Source organism: Ursus maritimus, unplaced genomic scaffold (genome assembly GCF_017311325.1).
Source record: "Ursus maritimus isolate PB19 unplaced genomic scaffold, ASM1731132v1 scaffold_1, whole genome shotgun sequence".
NCBI classification, from domain to species: Eukaryota; Metazoa; Chordata; class Mammalia; order Carnivora; family Ursidae; genus Ursus; species Ursus maritimus.
Window position 1 is genome coordinate 11,730,252 of NW_024423343.1, and position 19,319 is coordinate 11,749,570.

At 40.5% G+C, this 19,319-nt stretch overlaps 1 protein-coding gene across 1 annotated transcript in view; it reads left to right on the forward strand.

The window, feature by feature from the left end:
• COL4A4 (collagen type IV alpha 4 chain) overlaps positions 1-19,319 on the forward strand; it is a 106,390-nt gene that overhangs the window by 27,999 nt on the left and 59,072 nt on the right. Inside the window, exons 7-19 of the mRNA XM_040639708.1 lie at positions 642-710; positions 4,193-4,228; positions 5,560-5,622; positions 5,950-5,985; positions 6,208-6,249; positions 9,205-9,285; positions 10,102-10,155; positions 10,413-10,472; positions 11,370-11,414; positions 11,724-11,777; positions 12,678-12,747; positions 13,296-13,400; positions 16,889-17,053. Coding sequence (XP_040495642.1) covers positions 642-710; positions 4,193-4,228; positions 5,560-5,622; positions 5,950-5,985; positions 6,208-6,249; positions 9,205-9,285; positions 10,102-10,155; positions 10,413-10,472; positions 11,370-11,414; positions 11,724-11,777; positions 12,678-12,747; positions 13,296-13,400; positions 16,889-17,053 — 880 coding nt within the window. The remainder of the gene's footprint in view (positions 1-641; positions 711-4,192; positions 4,229-5,559; positions 5,623-5,949; positions 5,986-6,207; positions 6,250-9,204; positions 9,286-10,101; positions 10,156-10,412; positions 10,473-11,369; positions 11,415-11,723; positions 11,778-12,677; positions 12,748-13,295; positions 13,401-16,888; positions 17,054-19,319) is intronic.

The following is a 19,319-nucleotide window of genomic DNA, read 5'->3' on the forward strand; positions in this document are numbered from 1 at the left end:
AAAAAAAAAAAAAAAAGATTTGTTAAGATATCCAGCAGGAAAACTTTGGGGAAAAAAGAATACATTGAGTTATTTTATTCACTTGTAAAAAATACTCTAAGTAAGCTTGCAGCTGCTTAGAAAAACCTTCTAAAAAGAAGGTAGGTTTTTAAAAGTTAATCTTACAAGGATACAAGAGGCTCTGTTTTGAACACAACAACTGAAATGAATAAAATCAATTTTTAAAAAATGATTTCTAGGGCATGAATTATTAACTGACAATTGCAAAATTGTTTATTTGTAAGAATAATACATGTGAATTATTTTGTTTGAAGAAAAATGCAATTTTCCTGCTGAATAATTAGTAAAAGGCTATGTATATTATTATATAATGTATTACCTACATATATATTTATAACACATATGTATATTACTAGAGACTCTGTCTTTGGAGATTCATTAATAGATCTTAACTGAATATTGAATAAATATGTATGAGAACCTTAGGACGATAGCAATAATGAAGAGAATAAAGAAATCTCTACTAGTGAGACATGACTATAATGGTATTTTATCGGTAAGCCATATTTTCATACAAAAAGGAAAATACTAAAATAGTAATATGCTTTTTTCCACCTCTTAAGTGAATATTTTGTTTTCAGGGCCTTCCTGGGGAAAGTGGAGAAAAAGGAAACTCAGTGTTCATTTTAGGTGCCATTAAAGGTATTCAGGTAAGCTTTATGATCGTGGTGGGTTTAAAAAAATTATTTTTCCATCTACGTAAACCCACCCAGGAAACACATGGACATATCTCTTTTGAAATATCGTGGAGCACACTGTTTTTTATCATTATCCCAACTCTCTGGATGGCACCATACCTCTTGTGTGAAGGCACGTGGCTTTAATTGCTCTGGCTGTAAAATTCCAGCATCTCCTAACTGTCCTTGCAAAGTGTGACAGGTACATTTATTTCAGGGTTTCTTAATCTTGGTACTATTGGCATCCGGGGTCAGATAATCATTTGTGGTGGGTGCTGACCCTGTGCATTGTAGAATGTTGAACAGTAACCCTGCCATTACCTGTTAGATGCCAATAGCATCCCCCCACCTAAATAATATCTCCACATATTACAACGTGCCCTGGGAAGAAAAATCACCCCAGTTGAAAAGCACTGATCTATTTGTAGATAGAATGTAATGATAATACTTGCCATCCAGTATAAAAGGAGGCACCACCATTGAACTTGAAAATTATGGAAACCTTATAGCACTATTCTGGGTAAATGAAATGCTTTTGTGATTTTATATACAATGATATACAAATATTCAGACATAAACTCTTGAATAACCAGCTATATCTCTAATATGAGTATCATGAGTAAGCAGAAGATCAGTAGATGTAAATCAAAAGGAAAAATATGGTACGTTTGCAAAACATGGCCATTTCTCTTAAGGCAGAGTATTTATAACAGTTAGATAAAACTTAAATTTCTTCTCGTAGACCCTAAGTTTCACCTGCGTAGTGATTTCTTGAGTGAGCTCACAGTATTCGTTTGTAGCCTCTCAGCCTATACATACTTGTTAAGCAGCAGGAACTATGCTTTTGTTTATGGCTTAAATGGTATGTTAAACTTGGCCTCAAAAGCAGGGTCATTCTAGGAACCAGTATGGTGTATTGGAAGGAGTAAACTGACCCTTACCATCCACTGTGACTTTGAGCAACCCCCTCAACCTCTCTGAGCCTCATTTTCCTTATTTGTGAAGGAAAATGAAAATAATACCTACCCTGCCTTCCTCTCAGTGCCGATGATGCATCGTAATAATTTATCTTAAAGCACATTGTCAACTGTAATGCACTGTACAATAATAGTCATGATGAGTTTCTTTTTAAATTTAAATTCAATTTAAATTACTTTAATTCAGCATAAATTACTTTATTAGTTTCAGGGGTAGAATTTAGTGGTTCATCAGTTGCATATAACACCCAGTGCTCATTACATCAAGTTCCCTCCTTAATGCCCATCACTCAGTTACCCCATCCGCCCACCTACCTCCCCTCCAGCAACCCTCAGTTTGTTCCCACAGTAAGAGTCTCTTGTGGTTTGCCTCCCTCTTTGTTTTTATCTTATTTTATTTTTCTTCCCTTCCCCTATGTTCGACTGTTTTGTTTCTTAAATTCCATATATGAGTGAAATCTTATGGTATTTATCTTTCTCTGACTGACTTATCTCGCTTAGCATAATACCCTCTAGTTCCATCCACGTCATTGCAAATGGCAAGATTTCATTCTTTTTGATGGCTGAGTAATATTCCATTGTATATATATACACCACATCTTCTTTACCCATTCATCTGTCAATGGACATCTGGGCTCGTTCCATATTTTGGTTATTGTGGACATTGCTGCTATGAACATTGGGGTGCACGGGGCCCTTCAAATCACTATGTCTGTATGCTTTGGGTAAATGCCTCGTAGTGCAATTGCTGGGTCATATGGTAGTCCTATTTTTAACTTTTTGAGGAACCTCCATACTATTTTCCAGAGTGGCTGCACCAGTTTGCATTCCCATCGAAAGTGCAAGAAGGTTCCCCTGTTTCCACATCCTCGCCAACATCTGTTGTTTCCTAAGTGCTTAATTTTAGCTATTCTGACCAATTTTAGTCATGACGAATATTTTTTTGCAATAAAGCAAGAAAGAATATGTGAGATAGAAGGAGAAATGAATATAGAGAATTCCTCATCTTAAAGAGAAACAGAAGATCCCAAATAAAAATGGTCCAAAGAAGGGCACCTGGGTGGCTCAGTTGGTTAAGTGTCCGACTCTTGATTTCGGCTCAGGTCATGATCTCAGAGTTGTGAGATTGAGCCCCATTTAAGATTCTCTCGTCTGCTGCCTCTGCCCCTCCTCCTGCTCTCTCCCTCTCTAGAAAACAAAAAAGGTATGCAGATCAATAACCTTAAAGAACAATATTTTTAAGAGCCCTATATCCACTTCACAGCCATTTGGATGGTTATTAAAAAAAAAAGAAAAAGAAAAACAGAAAATCGTAAGTGTTGACAATTATGGGGAGAAATCTGAGCTCTTCTACATTACTGGTGGGAATGGAAAATGGTGCAGCTGCTCTGGAAAATGGTACGACGGCTCCTCAAAAAATTAAATGTAGAATTACCTTATGATCCAGCAATTCCATTTCCAGGTATATACCCAAAAGAAATGAAAGCAGGGTCTCAAACAGATATTCGCACAGCCATGGTCCTAGTAGCATTATTCACAATAGCCAAGAGGCGGAAGCAACCCAAGTGCCCATTGTTGGATGAATGGATAAACAGAATGTGATCTATACATACAACCCAGTATTATTCAGCCTCCAAAGAAAGGGAATCCCACCTGCTGTGGATGAACCTTGAGGCCATTATGCTAAGTGACATAAGCCCCTCACAAAATGACAGATAATGGGTGATTCCACTTATATGAGGTTCCTAGAGCAGTCAGATTCACAGAGACCAAGAGCAGAATGGTGCTTGCTTGGAGCCAGGGGGAGGGGAAATGTATTTAATGGCTACTGTTTCCACTGGGAAAGAGGAAGAAGTTCTGGAGATGGTTGCACAACAGCGTGAGTGAACTTCATGCCACAGAACTGGGCTAAAATGCTAACTGTTACCTTACATATCCTTTATAATATATTTTACAGTAAAAAAGAAGCTATATTCAAGAGAATATACACCTTTTGATTCTTTAAAGTACACAGTCTCAGGGCGGAGCCAGGAGCTGTAGATGCACAGAGAGGCAGGTGTGAGAGAACTTCCACAGGCATTCCCTTTCCATTTACTCTAGGGTGATGAAAAGCAAAGTGTCTATTAGGGGAGGCAAGTTCTGGCAATTAGACCGGAGACCTTAAACTGTGATCTCATGGGACCATTGGATTGAGAATTTGGATTGTAAATGGAAAGATGAAAATCTCACCATGACTCCATGTCATCATGACTTGAGCAATCTTTGTCTGGTTTCAGCTGAGTAGAAGCGGGATTCTGGGGTTAGGGATGGACACAGAAAGTCCTCTCCACAGAGCCCTCTACAAGGGTCAACACCAGACAATCCAGCAGCCTGCATGGACAGTCCGAATAATTCCTGTGTATATTGCTCCTTTTACATCATGTGTGTTTTAGGGAAGTGGTGTTGCTCGTCTAAAGCAAAGCGCTGTTCCTATTGCAGGGCGACAGAGGGAACCCAGGACCTCCCGGCTTGCCGGTAAGTCTCCCAAGCAGGCCCCGTGCTTCTGTTGGCTCCTCGACCAGCCCGTGGTCCACACTGCTTGCATCCCAGCAGGACCGGCCGCATCATTTGCAGAACCCACCTGGTACAAGGTCAAAGTGTAGATCCTTGCTCAGAAATGACTAAGAATTTGAAGGGGGTGCAGCCAAGCGTTAAATCAGGCATGAGCCCCTGTGTGACCACACAGGCCCCAGGCCCATGGAACTGTCCTGGAGTCTCAGCAAGCTTCTGCTTACCTTCCTCTTCTGTCTTTTAATGATCATTTGGCATTACTCAGGGACATACAGTCCCTTAATATTTGGGAAGATAAGTCTCCCTCGAGTCTACCTAAATAATGCATGTCAAATGGAAATGATTTTGCTCTATACCATTCTGCCTGCTGAATCAGTAAGTGTGTGTTGCATTTAATTTTTTGCCTCATCTTCACCTCCCTGAAATTTGTAATTCAATGATTATGTTAGTGTTTGCCATAAATCAATCAGGGTTCACAAGATTAGAACTGAAAGCAGTTTTGCCTCCAAATCGATTAACCTATAATTTTGCTTGGTAACGTCTGGCTGTGGACAGGATTACTCCCCCACATTACTTTCCTCGCTGCCCCCGAAGCTCAGTGTGACGTGATCAATGAGATACTTTCATGTCGCTGTTAAAATAAAGACCAATTCATCCTCCTAGAGAGAGTGATTTCTTGCACAAATTGTTCAATGTGGCAGGGTTGGCGGGAGAGCAGAGAGCCTCTCTTTACACTTCTAGGAATGCACATCTATAACCCCTCCTTGTGAATTTGTGTGGAATTATGCTCCAACCTACATGTTACAGAAAGTTGTGGCTGAGTCACCTTAATCTTGAATTGGGGGCATTTCTAGTCGCATCAATCTGATAGGGCATGTTTTAAAAATATAGTGACGAGTACAAATAGATTCATATTTTAATATAAATTATTAATATGAATATTTTTAAAAGCCTCTTCATATATAGCAAAGATATAACATTTATGCAATTTAGGAATAGCAGGTAACAAGTTTTCTTCGTGCTCTACTTTGGTATATTTGCAAACAAGTAGATTGATTTCTCGGTCTTAATTCCATCCTAAATATAGGAGTTGGTCACACCTGCCAGAGTGCTGCTGTCATGGACCTTTTAATGGCTGTGGCAGCTGCACTGACGGTTCTCCTGCTACAGGGCAGGTGTGTCTGTGACCGTGATTTCTTCGGAGGTTTTTATCCACTTAGGATTACACGTAGGCTGTGCTGTGAACAATGATTTTGAGTTTTGGTAACCAATGCACTGATCGTTCTCATGTTTAGGGATCAAGGGGGGCAAGAGGACCAGCGGGCCCTATGGGACATCCAGGAGAGCCCGGGTTAGCTGTAAGTAGACCATTGCTCATTCTGTTCCTCTGAAAACCTGGCCTGGATGTTTAAGCCAAAAAAAAGGAAAATTGCAGCCTTGGGTGGGGTGCAGGTGGGTTGTTCGAGAGGTTATCACTGATAAAGCCACGTACACCCCCATCACCAGGGTGAGTTTATCGTGAAGCATAGGTCCCCAGGGCAACAGGGAGTCCAGCCCTGAGAGGAAGTCCAGCAGGCATGTCTTAAAATTCAGGGTTTCCTAAAGAGGAACTTGGGGCAGCCAACACTGACACATTGTGATTTCTATGACTGATACTTGATTTTGCATTTTTGCCCTTGATTCAGGGTGCTCCAGGCCATCCTGGGAGACCAGGCTTGAAGGTGGGTGGTCATGAGTAACATACAACAAATAGAGACTGTCTGTGTCCAAGGAGCGAAGTGACCTCTGAGCTCTGTCTGAATTATGTCTTTCCCTTAGTAGACTTCCCCGAATATTTAATAAATTTCAATTAATTGCTTCACCAGGAGTCTTACTTGCTTGTAATTACCTTTTTAGTATTCAAAAGCAATTACATTATTATTTTTTTTCCTTTTCTTTCCCAGGGCAATCCTGGCGTGGGAGTAAAGGGGCAAATGGGAGACCCGGTAAGAATCCCCTTTTGCCTGGAGAAGCAGATGTTAAAATGTATGTGCTGCCCGGGGGGCAGAGGCTGTTCTGATTATCACTGAAATTGTGTTCATTATCCAGTCCCTGCCCGATTTTATGGCTGAGAATTTTTTTGCTGAATTATTAAGGCACCATTATCCTTGACTGTAAAATGACAGTTCTGACAAAATTTAACACTAAATTCAAGTTAATGTATATGACACATTTTACCCTAGCAAAAAGAGATTGAACATTTCTGATAATTTAGTATATCCAGAGTGACGGTTTGTTTAATTACTGATTTACTTGGCTTAATTTCACAAATTTCCTCAGAATCCTAAACTCCACCCATAAATAAAAGTATAAATACCTGGAACCAAAAGCATTTAGCAACAGTCTCCCAGTCCCTCCCACCGCGTGCCCGTCCTCACTGTCCCTTCCCTCCCTCCCTCACACCCACAGTCCTTTCTACTGAGCCAGGAAACCTAGCAAATATAAGCTTTAGAAGGTGTTTTAAGATGGCAGCTCATCTGCAAACAATCTGAATGGCTACCAGTTGGTAAGTGGCTCGTGCCACATCTGTGGGCAAGTAGATACTGAACGTCTGCTCTGTGCCAGGCCAGGATTGGTGCTGGACGTGGGGACTTAGTAAGACAGACCTGATCCCCACTCGCGGGGAGTCGCAGTGTGGTTGGGTCAGTTATGGCACAGCCGCTGAGCAAAATGACTCGATCGCAGGAAATATATTGGAAGACGTCACGATGTGCAGGGCGCCTACGCTATAATGTTGATCAGAAAGCACAGGTTACAAAAGTATAAGCTCAATTTTGTAAAAATAACTCAAGACGTTAAAATAGACACTTAGAGCAGGATTTTGCCATCTCGACACTGCTCTTTCCTTGTTGTGGGGGCTGTCCTGTGCGCTGTCGGGTAGGACGGTTAGCTGCATCCTGGCTTCTACCCACTAGATGCCAGAAACAGCCCTCCCTGCCTCCCCTGCCCCGGGTTGTGACAACCTAAAATGTGTCACGACCCTGCCACCAGGTATCCCCGGGCAGAATAGTATGTCCAATGGCTTACCCCCTCTCCTTAAAAACCACTAACTTAGAGAAAGGACTGAAAGGAAATACACTAAAACAAGGTTTTTCAGACTTGGGAAGTGGTGGACCCCTGAAAACGTGTTTGTCGAAGCCCCCGAAGCCCACGCACCCCGGCTTGAGAACCCCCGCCTTGTGGGGTGAGGCGGGCACTGCCAGCGGAGGCCCCGCGGCACCAGCACCATCAGATGCAGTTGCAAACTCAGGCCGTAGAATCATGTGGAAAGGTTTGGCTCTGAGGTGGCCATTCAGATGATCCAAAATGGGCTTATTTCAATTCTTTAGGATTGTCTGCTAAACAAAAACATTTTGAAATTTTGCCACAGAGCTCTCGGATGGGCAAGAACATGTTTGCCCACGGAACCCGCCCCCAAAACGCTGCTCCTGGTTTGTCCTGGGTGGTGTACTTATGGACCGTCTGCGTTTTCTTCTTCATGATTTATGTTCCTCATACTTCTGACTAAAATCAATATATGGTACTTTTTCAATGTGAGAAAATAGTGGTTTGCAAATACAGGTGACCCACTCTGTCGCCTGCTCTTAACGGTGTCTAAGTGTAGAATAGTAGAAATAGTCAGAAAAGCGAAAAACAGTTATCTGCTGACTAAGGGTGAGAATTTATGCTTATATTATGGCAAACCCAATTCAAGCGACATTTTATTCCCAAGAGAGTAACATTTCTAATGACATAAATGACAACTTTTGGCTAATTATTTTATACAGAGAATTTAAACATATTGAAAATAAATTAGAAATAACCTTAATCTGGGGCCTGGGTGGCTCAGTCGGTTAAGCATCCGTCTCTTGATTTTGGCTCAGGTCGTGATCTCAGGGTGGTGAGATCGAGCCACGTGTCGGGCTCCACGCTCAGCAGAGTCTGCTGGAGAGTCTCTCCCTCTCCTTCCGCTCCTCCCCCCACCCCCTGCTTGTGTGAGCACCTGCTCTCTCTCTCTCTCTCAAATAAATAAATAAATCTTAAAAAAAAAAGAAATAACCTAAATCTAACCAGAGTGGAATGGTTTAATAAATGATAGCATATTCTTATGATAGACTATTGTATAGGCACTAAAAATCAGTTTTTTGAAAAATTTCTAGTCTAATTGGAAAATGTGCAAAAAAATAGTATTAGAAAAGACAACAAAATTATTTTAAAATTTAAAACTTAAACAAAATATAAAAATATAAACCATAGTGTAAATGTATTTTAAATTGTTTATATATGTTATATAGCATTCTGATTATATTTTAAATTGTATTTGACACTTCATTTGATCACATATATGTGTATGTACATATGTACATTATTCTCATACATGTATGTATATAGACACAGACAAGCACACATACCACAAAGAACTATATCAAAGTTTGATTTCTTATTTCTTTTAAAGATTTTATTTATTTGAGAAAGAGAGAGCACTCCAGCGAGAGTGGGAGAGAGCACAAGCAGTGGGGAGGGACAGAGGGAAAGGGAGAAGCAAACTCCCCACTGAGCAGAGAGCCCAGTGTGGGGCTCGATCCCAGGATCCCGGGATCATGACCTGAGCTGAAGGCAGACACTTAACCAACCAAGCCACCCAGGCGCCCCATACCGAAGTTTTAATAGAGATCTCTGATGGTACGATTATGAATCACTTTTAGTTTTGAAATTTATTTTTAATGACAAATATCATTAGTTATGAAAAACAATAAATTCTTTCAATTACATTATGTGTTTGCCATGATTTACATTTTAAATCCATGACACACAGGACTGTGTGCATTATATCACGATACATGGGCGAAAATCTTCGTTTCAAACCTTCTTTCAAAATAAAATTGATAGGAAATTCCTACTATCTTGATTTTTTTTGAAAGGGTGAAGTTGGCCAGCAAGGTTCCCCCGGACCCACCTTACTGGTACAGCCGCCTGACTCTTGTTTGTATAAAGGAGAAAAGGTAATTGCCAATCCATATGTTGCCTTGATAAAGTAGGAACAGCCAGCATTTCCTGAACATGTCCCTGTGCCCGCAATGTGCTGGGCACCTACAGGCATCGCTGCATTAATCCCAAAGCAACCTCCGCACACTGGTACTGCTATTAGCCCCATTGTACAGACTTGAAAAATGAGGCTTAGAAAAGTTACCCGTGTTCTCAAGTTTATTCAGTTGCTGAGTCACAGAGCTCGCGTGGGCTGCTAAATTGTGACATGTCCTCCAAGATAGAGTGCCCCATTGATACTGTCTTTGAGATATGGGCTGAAGGGACCACAGGAAGCCCAGTTGTCCTTTAGGTATTACATATGGGCTTGATGTTTCGATGATTGAAAAGGTAGCAGGTGCATGGTACTGGGCATGAAATAGACTCTTGGTGAAAATCACGTCCTCTGTCAGCCTGCGGAATGGATGGTACTGATGCCATGTGCAGATTCTGGTCTCAGTTTTCGGTTACTGGATTAAATTTCACTGATTGGCTTAAAATGAGCCACCCCTCTGAAGGACTACATTCCCAGCTCGGATCTGCTGCCCTGGCTCCATGGTGGTCACTCCCCCCACACCCCACGAAGCTACGGCTCTCACACAGAGCGGCCTAAATCGTGTCAGGTTTATAAATGCACCTGGACCTTAATCACTAACTAGCGACAATTGACAAGTAATCCTTTTTTTTTTTTTAATTAGTGAAGTGTTTCTTGAAAGGGCTAATTTCCTAATGGCATGGCATTCAGTATGTGAAATAATAAGAGTGAAGCTGATTATAGTCATTGTGATTTTTAGGGCATAAAAGGAATGCCTGGTATGATTGGACCTCCAGGACCACCAGGACCCAAGGTAGTTTATTGAAATACCTTTTTTTAAAATTTGTATGATATATCTTAATTTAAAATTTTTTGCATGGTCTTTATCATTGCTTTAATGTTGATAAATGTTACTAGAAGTTTTCACTATTTTATCATAATTCCATAGAGCATCCGGTCTAAGATAGTTGTTTTCTTTAAGCTGCTGGCAATAATTTTTATTTGTGTTTGCATTTCATATTGCTGAAATATTGTTGCTTGAACGCCTCTTAATGTTGTCATCTCTTTAAGGGAGAACCTGGAATTGGGGCAAAAGGAGAGAAGGGTATTCCTGGGTTCTCAGGACCTCGGGTAAGGATCATTCATGCCGTTCATGATGCCCCTGACATCAGTGAGTTGGAGGCCTTCCTCTCTCACGTGTTTACAAAACTAGATCTGTATTTCTAACAACTCAAAAGTAGAGATTTTCTCAAATAGGATATTTTGGACAAGAATTATGTCATAGCTAAATGTCCCAATAAGACATCCCTTCCAGTGACATCATTTAGATAAAATGGGCAAGCAGAAGATAGAAATTGGTGGGAAATGACAGGACTGTGGCATTTCCTGCCACAACTGGGGCTCAGTGCCAGTGTGATAGCAGCTTGGAATTGTTAATTTAAGCCTGTTTGATGAAGGAGGGTACTGATCTCTGGAAAGTAGCTACCAAAAACTATAGCATCAGGACTGAAACATCACCACACATGCCACTAGTGGGGTCACCATTGATAGAGCCCATCTAGAGGTCAGAACCCAGTGGGCAAGGGCACTGAGTTTATTTGGCTCCAGATTCAGTAGTTAATGGGATGACATTGGCTTCCACGGTAATTTTTTTTGCTGATAATGCACAGAGTACCTATTAATTTCTAGGCAAATTACATTGCAGTGATTCCAAAAATATGTAGCCCAGTGCAAGCATCAGGCTACTTAAGTTAAAACACAAGAACAACAACAACAACAAAAACATGTTCTTCATTTAAAACACTGGCGAGGACATGAATTTTTAAAGTAAAACTGATGATCAGTTAAAATAGCGAATGTTATAAAGAAACAGACTCTATTTTATATGTATTTCCTTTTGTTCAGCTACCTTTGTAGACGAGATGAAATATCCATAAAGCTGTTTTGTAAGATGAAAAATAATGCACTGAACTGGTTTCAAGCACTTTGATTTCATTCCGCTTATGTTGAATTTTGTGAATTTATTAGGGTGATCCTGGTTCCTATGGATCTCCAGGTTTTCCAGGATTAAAGGTAAATGTACACAATTATAGAGATGATAAGCACATTTTTATTCATAAATGCAATTCATGTGTATTCAAAAGTTGTACGGGGGCATGCAAGTATGCACACACTAATTGGAAAAGGAGACATATTTATTTTACAAATTGCAGGATCTAGCTGTAGATGCAAAAACTAACACCCAAAACTGTCCGATACAACCCAAAAGTAGTGCTAAGATTTTGCAGAGAATCTTAGTGAGCACGTGTCTTTCAAATTAAACAAGAATGAAATAATTTGTCACCCAGATTTTTTTTTAAGGCATGTTTGTGGTATTTGTAGGGGAAACCAGGAGTGTTTGGAGAACCTGGATCATTTGGATTTCTTGGCCCAAAGGTAAAAAAGCAGGCATATTTGAGTACAGCCTGATAAAATTCTGTATGCCTTATGTTAACTAATTTCTTAAAAAAAAATAGTTGAAAGAATATTAAAAAATGTATTCGAAAGAGAGTTAATTTTGTTTATATTATTTCAATGCATGTTGTAATGATTATGTTTTGCATTTGAGAAAGTAGTCAACCTTTTGAAGGTGAATAATAATGAAGTTTCAAAAATTCCATGGGGATCACCTAGTATCATGATTAAAATCAGAGGGAGCACTGGAGAGATCCTGAATTTCACTAGTGCATTTTTTTTCTTTCCTTTGTACCACCGTGACCTCATATCCAGCATTTGCGTGGGATAAGCCATGGTGGCAGTAAGGGGACACAATTGAGGGGGACAATATTTGCTGTTAAAATAAGATGTAGATTGAGATTTTAGAGGTGAATAGACTATTTGTCCTAGAGTGCCAAGTTCAACATTAATGCAAACTTCATGGTTTCAGAGGTATCTAATTTATGGGCATGAAATTGTTTTTTTGGAGTTATTTTTTTTCTTTTTGTGAGAGTTTTGTTAGTTGGTCATTTCCTTCTGTGTATAGGTGGGAGGTCGGATGCCTTTGTTATTCCCAGAACGCTGTGAACCATTCATTTTTCTAGTCAACCTATAACCTTCATTTCTTATGTGAATGCACTCTTGGTCCTTCTAATAGCTATGGGCAACATGAGAAAAATATTACTATTTCTTTTTTTTTTAGATTGAATTTTATAATATTTTTTTTATTATGTTCAGTTAGCCACTGTAGTGTACATCATTAGTTTTTGATGCAGTGTTCCATGATTCATTAGTTACATGTAACACCCAGCGCTCATCACAACACATTTCTAAGAAAAGTATATGAATGAATGATTTCAGGGGGATCCCGGAGACCGCGGGTACCCAGGACCACCGGGGGTTTTGGTAACTCCATCTCTCCCACTCAAAGGTTTGTGTTCAGTTTGGTTCTTCTATAAATTATTAGGAAATGGGATTTGGGTGGCCCTGATGGAAAGTGTGGACCAGTATTTCTGTAGTGTGCGTACTTGGTATGCTAAATATATTCATTTTAGCAAGAATATATAATTTACAAGTGCAGGTAGATATGTGCATCTGAATCATCTCTATGGGCATACGACTCCAAATGTTATTTTAGAATGCAGAAATTTTTATTATCTTACCTTTCCAAAAGTAGGGTTTTTTTTTTTTAATTGCTTAACCATTTGATTGAGACCTATCGAGATGCTGCCTCCAAGAAAAAAGTGACCCATATCACTGAGAAAGACAGTGCTGCTCCCAGTTCCTGTGTCTGCAGAGCAGGGGAGCTGAAGAAGGGGTTCTAGTCTAAGAGCCTGCATTTTTTTTTAAATGTCATGAGAAATCACAAGAGCAGTCTCTTAGTTGTGCTCAACCAAGCCTCACAAGAAGTAATTGTGTGTGAGTTTTAAAATGTATGTATACAGTTATTACACTGATGTGTGTTGTTGTTTTGGGCAGGCCCTCCAGGGGATCCGGGGCGCCCTGGCCGCTATGGAGAAACGGGGTCCGTTGGACCACCTGGTCCCCCCGGCCCCTCCGGTCCACCAGGGGAAGCCTGTGCAGGTAGAAACTACTGGCTCTTACATGCCAGCTTTCCCACATCCTCATCCTCAAGTCTAGCTGGTGCTGAGATCAACTAGGAGCATTGCAGAAAAACCGATGGCTGTCCCCAACAGAACAAGCATGTTGGGCTCTCTGGGACATGGACCTAGGTGTCCGCTATTATAAAAGCATGCTTTATTTCTAATGGACAGCGGGGCTTAAGAACCACTGAACTCAAACCAGTGAATGGCTTCCTTGGGAGAAAGCCAGGCTCCTTGGCTGCACCTCAGAAATATTCAGTCAGCATCGCGGGGGTGGTGAGGAATAGGAGTGTCTTAGAGGCAACCCGTAACATTGTCACAGGCAGAGAAGATTTGGAAACTGGGGTCAGGGGTAGAGTGTTTTTTCAGGTGTTAAGACCCTCTTGGAAGGCTCTCCCTGTTGACATCTGTTTGTTAAAATTGAGTTCCTCTCCTATGTGAAAGGCAGATGATGAATTTAGTCATATAGATGATGAATTTTAAAATGTTATTACTTAAAAAATTTTAATAAATAAAATGTGATTCAGCTTTAGTTAAGAAACCAAAACCAAGACTACAGTCCTCCCCGCCCCCCAAAATCCACACCCCCTCCAAAAACAAACAAACCAACCAAAAACACCTTAGCGCTCCTGGTAATAGTAGAGGAAGAGCCTGGGAAAGAATCCTGTTGATCTAGGACTTCGAACTCCTTCAAGCGCTGTGCTGGTTGATAGTCCCCAGTAAGATCAGGAATAGAAGCATAGAGGATATTTGCATTCTGGGTGCACTCAGGAGAACTGATTTAACATGTGAGGAGAGAGTCGTGAATAGATGTAATTTTATCCAGTCTGCATCTCTTGTCATATTTATTGAGACGGAGTAAGAAGTTTCCTGAGATTCATCTGTTAACTACAATTCTTCAACCATCTCCAAATCTAGCTTCCACTTTGTGGGATCTGATAACCCACCACAAAGGGGGCAAAGCTTTATTTAGTTGACTTAATCTGTAGATACTGTAGCCTTTGCTTAATTGACCCAGGACTGTGTAAATCATAGACAGTACTCAGCTGGTCAGGGATCATTAGGCGCTCATCTTAGATGTCTCCCTTCAAGCTTGTTCATAACAAAATACGGGTTCTAGCAGATTGAAATCGAAACCCAGTGGGAGTAAGCAACACTTATCTCTAGCAGATTGAAAACCAAATATAGCAGAAAGACTCTTACTTCCGCAAGATTTTTAAAAAGAATTAACCCAGTGGCTTTCAAATCTTGACTACAACCCATTATAAAAAATATATTTTATATGATATTGCATTTTCATTGCATTGCACACACATTTATGTATCCACATATACATATGATTGGAACACAAATTTTAAAAGAAAGAAATGCAAATTTCACACAATAATACCTTTTTGTGTATGATGTACTTTATTTTCTGTGCCACTTTTTTCTTTTGAGAAAAAATTTTTACTGCTGGCCACAACTTAATTGATTTCATGGGTGGTCAGGGCTGCTATATGCCAGACACTAACCCCTTTTCCCTGTTGGAAGGGGGTTGAGGATTTTCCGCGGCACCGGGACAAGACACCAAGTAGCCTCCAGGTCCTTCCAGTGACTGTGCGGGTTTGGAAACAGGTCTTAGGAATGACATGAAGACAAGATGGCAGCCAAGTCCACAGGAGCACATTTCATATAAGTACACAATGTCTATAGACTTTATTATACATATTATATAATCATCTAAGGTATTGACCATGAGATAAGCAGGGGTTTGGGGTTAGATACCTGTGTCTGAATCCCAGCCTTGCCACTTAGTGTAGTATACTGAAATAGTTATGCATTTACACTATGGACTAAAAACATTCCAGGTTCTACTGCGTACAAGCTGTGTGATCTTGGGCATTTACTAAACCTCTCTGTGCCTCAGTTTTCTCATCTTTAGAGTGCAGGTCTTGTTAGGGTTGAAAGAAGTGATATGTATACAGTTCTTAGGATGTAAGCTATTATTATTACTCATGTTTGGCTTTAATTTTCTGTGCCTTATCTATAAGGTACAAACTTTGCAAGATTGTTTGAGGAGTAAGGGTAGTATTTGAAAGTGTATGTAAAGGCCCAGCACATATGCACACAATAATGAATGCTGTTATTTTAGTTAGCATGCTACTTACTGATTACTGACTGGGTTTCAATTGTCTATTGCTGAACAAATTACCCAAAACCTAGTGCTTAAAACAAGAGTCAACATATTACCCCTCCCTCTGTGGTCAACAGTCCAGGAAGGGCTAAGCTGAGCAATTCTATCTTAGATAGGGTTGTTCCTATGGTGGTAGCCACGTGATGGCTGGAATCGGAACATGAGGACTGGCTGGGCATCTCTCTGCCCTCTGTCTTTCGTGTGGACTCATGGCCTCTCCATCTGGCTCTGTACTTACTTAGGCTTCCTTAGAGCATGGTGGCTTCAGAGCAGTGATACTGCTTCCATGGTGGCTCAGGACTCCAATCCCAAGCATTTCAGCTCACAAGGCAGAAGCTGAATAATCTTTAATGACCTTATATATATAGTGCCACACCTGCTGTACTTCATTAGTCCAAACAATCACAAAAGCCTGCCACAGTCAAGGGGAAGAGAACAATATCACCTCTTGCTAGGAGAGTGTCAAGCTTCTACAAGAGTCTGAGGGAGAAGAGCTACCATGGTGGCCATCTTTGAAAACTCCAGTCCTCCAGAGAGATTCATGCTCAGGAAGAAGAAGCTGTGAGAAGTGGTCATCCTCACAGGAGGGCTTCCAGCTGTCTTTAGCCAAAGCCCCCAGAAAGGGGTCGGATGTCACGGGAAAGCAAGATTTAGCTTTGATTCACTTTGACCTCTGAACACACTGAACATCTCGGCATTCCTTGAGCATGTACAATTACCAGACACTGTACTGAGGTCCTTACGTGAATTATTTTATTTAATCCTCATAACAAGCCTCTGAGGTAGATATAGATGATTAAAGAAGTTCAGTAACTTACTTAAGTACATGTGGCTGGAGAATGGGAGTTCAGGTTCAAATCCAGCACCTCCATGCCTCCCCACCAGCCTAGGTTGCTATGAGAGGTATGGTATTCTATGTCTCACGTAGATGATATATGAGTCTATATTCTTATTCACTACAGGTGCTAATATGTTCATTCAGATTGTTTCTAACCAAATTATCAAAGTGACGAGATTGAAAAATAATATTTTTAATTAAACAGTATGTATTTTCCCCCCAATAACTCTAAATAATAGGGAAAATGTAAGAAAATCTGATTCCTCAAACCTGTTTCCATTTCTGTGCTTATTTCAAAGAAAGTGAGGCTGGGATATTAAGTTAATTTTGAAGTACATTTTTTTCCTTTAAAAATATTTACAGCCTAAGGAAGAATGTACTGATTTTCCTTTCTTCTAAACAAAAATTTAGTCTGAGAGATATATGTGGTTTTCATTCTCGATTTCTCTTGGAGGCATGATGGGACCACCTGGGCCAAGAGGGTTTCCTGGTCATCCGGGATTTCCAGGGGCAGCTGGTATCCCTGGGAGAGCTGATTCCAGTCCAGGAAAGCCAGGGAACCCAGGACCGCCTGGGTTGCCTGGAGCACCAGGGCTGCAGGGACCTCCGGGATCAGATGGTAAAGTGCTCCTCATTCACATTCATTGGCGTTTATGTTGCATGTGATATTTGCAGTGTCATGCAGCAAATGTGACTTTCTGAATATTTTTTAAAAATTATCTACTATTTCATGAGCCAAGTTAGTATTATTAATAAAAAAAGTAGACTGATGTTGGGTATCATATCAGCTACAGCATATGAAAATATTTGAGAGTTTAAGTATGAATTATGACATTTTGTAAATGAATACAATTTTTATTTTTTAAGTATAGTTTTAATTTTTATCCGAGTTATAGATGGACTTGGCTTGAGAGTCAAACAGTTCTATGAAGCCTGTTGTGAAGAGCTGCCGTCCCAGGCTACTGTTCTCCTATTTGTTCCTCCCCACGGGGAATTATTTTCACACAAGGAGTTGGATTTTCTGTTATTTGCTTGTCTAGTGACCTCCAGTGTACTTGTATTGCTATTTCTTAATTCCTTTTTTTTTTTTTTTTTTGAGAGAGAGAGTAGGTTGGGAGCAGGGGCAGACAATGGAGAGGGAGAAAGAGAGAATCCTAGGCAGGCTCCATGCCCAGCCCAGAGCCCCACATGGGGCTCAATCTCATGACCCTGAGATCCCAACCTGAGCCAAAGTCAAGAGTCAGTCGCTTAACCAATGAAGCCACCCGGGTGCCTCACTGTCTTTCCATTCTTGAGTTTGAGCCTTATCTTTTGACTTCCCTCCATAGAAGATGAAATTAGCTCTCTTGCAGTCCCTCCCCACCACACATACGCACATTTTCCACTCCCAAAGCCCATTCAATTTAGTTATTATCTTAATTTTGATTAAATATTCATTATTTACACTTAATGGTTACATAAAAGCTATTCACCAGTTCAGCCATGTAATAATATACGTTATTACCGTATTTTGTTAATAATTGTCGTTTTGTGTGTTTGCTTGGTTTTCAATATAACTTAATGCTAATTCAACCTCAAAACGTCTAGAATTGTATAAATCTCCATTCTAACCCATTAAATATTTTATCAGTATTATCTCTTTGAATAAATATCTCCTGGAGCTTTTTAACCTGTTCAGATTAGGTCAGGGTGCAATTTTTTTTTTTAAAGATTGATTTATTTATTAGAGAGAGAGCTCCTGAGCAGGGGCCGAGGGAGAGGGAAACACGCAGACCCCCCTGCTGAGCCGGACTCTAAAAGCTCTAAAGCTCTGCTCTAAAAGCTTATAGAAATTTTTCCTTTTTCTTTTTCCCCCCAATGACCTTAAATTTCACAATGACTTGCCTCTGTGTGGGCACGTTTGCATTTATGGAGAGGCACTTAGTGGGCAGGTTCCAGCCAACACAGATCCTCCATTTCTGGATGAATTTCTTGAAGTGTTTCTCTGAGGAAACTTTCTCCTCCACCCCCCACCCCCCCGTTTTCTCCTTCTGAACTCTTTTTTTTTTTTTTAAAGATTTTATTCATTTATTCGACAGAGATAGAGACAGACAGCGAGAGAGGGAACACAAGCAGGGGGAGTGGGAGAGGAAGAAGCAGGCTCCCAGCGGAGGAGCCTGATGTGGGGCTCGATCCCATAACGCCGGGATCACGCCCTGAGCCAAAGGCAGATGCTTAACTGCTGTGCCACCCAGGCGCCCCTCTCCTTCTGAACTCTTAAAGAATCCACCCCACATGTCTCTTTCTCTCATTTTTACTCTGTTCTTCTTCACCTTTGTGTTCTTCTGTAACTCTTTCTGGTAGACTTCCCCAACTCCATCTTACAACTCTGCTCCAGAATTTTTCAACTTCTGCTTTCGTAATATATATTTTTTAATTTCTAAGGGTTTTATTGTTTCTATTGTTTTAATGTTTTCTTTTGTAGCCATCTATTCATGTTTTAGGGATGAAATGCCTTCCTTCATCCGCTTTTTAAATTATATCATTTTCTTCTTGCTATGTTGTCTATTACCTCCAATTCTGAGGGGTCATAGTTAACGCTGTAATTTTTGAGAAGGAGATCTTAGGATTGAACTGTTTCTTTACCCAGTCATCCTGATTGGAGCATCACTGTTATTCTACTTCAAGGTATCAATTCCTGGGGTGCCTGGGTGGCTCAATTAAGCATCCGACTCTTGATTTCAGCTCAGGTCATGATCTCAGGGTCATGAGATTGAGCCCCGTGTCAGGCTCTGTGTGGCACATATTGCTGCTTAAGATTCTCTCTCTCCCTGTCTCTCTCTGCCCCTCTTCCCCTGTCCCCTGCTCCCAAGCACTTTCTCTCTTTTTAAAAAAAAAAGAAAAAG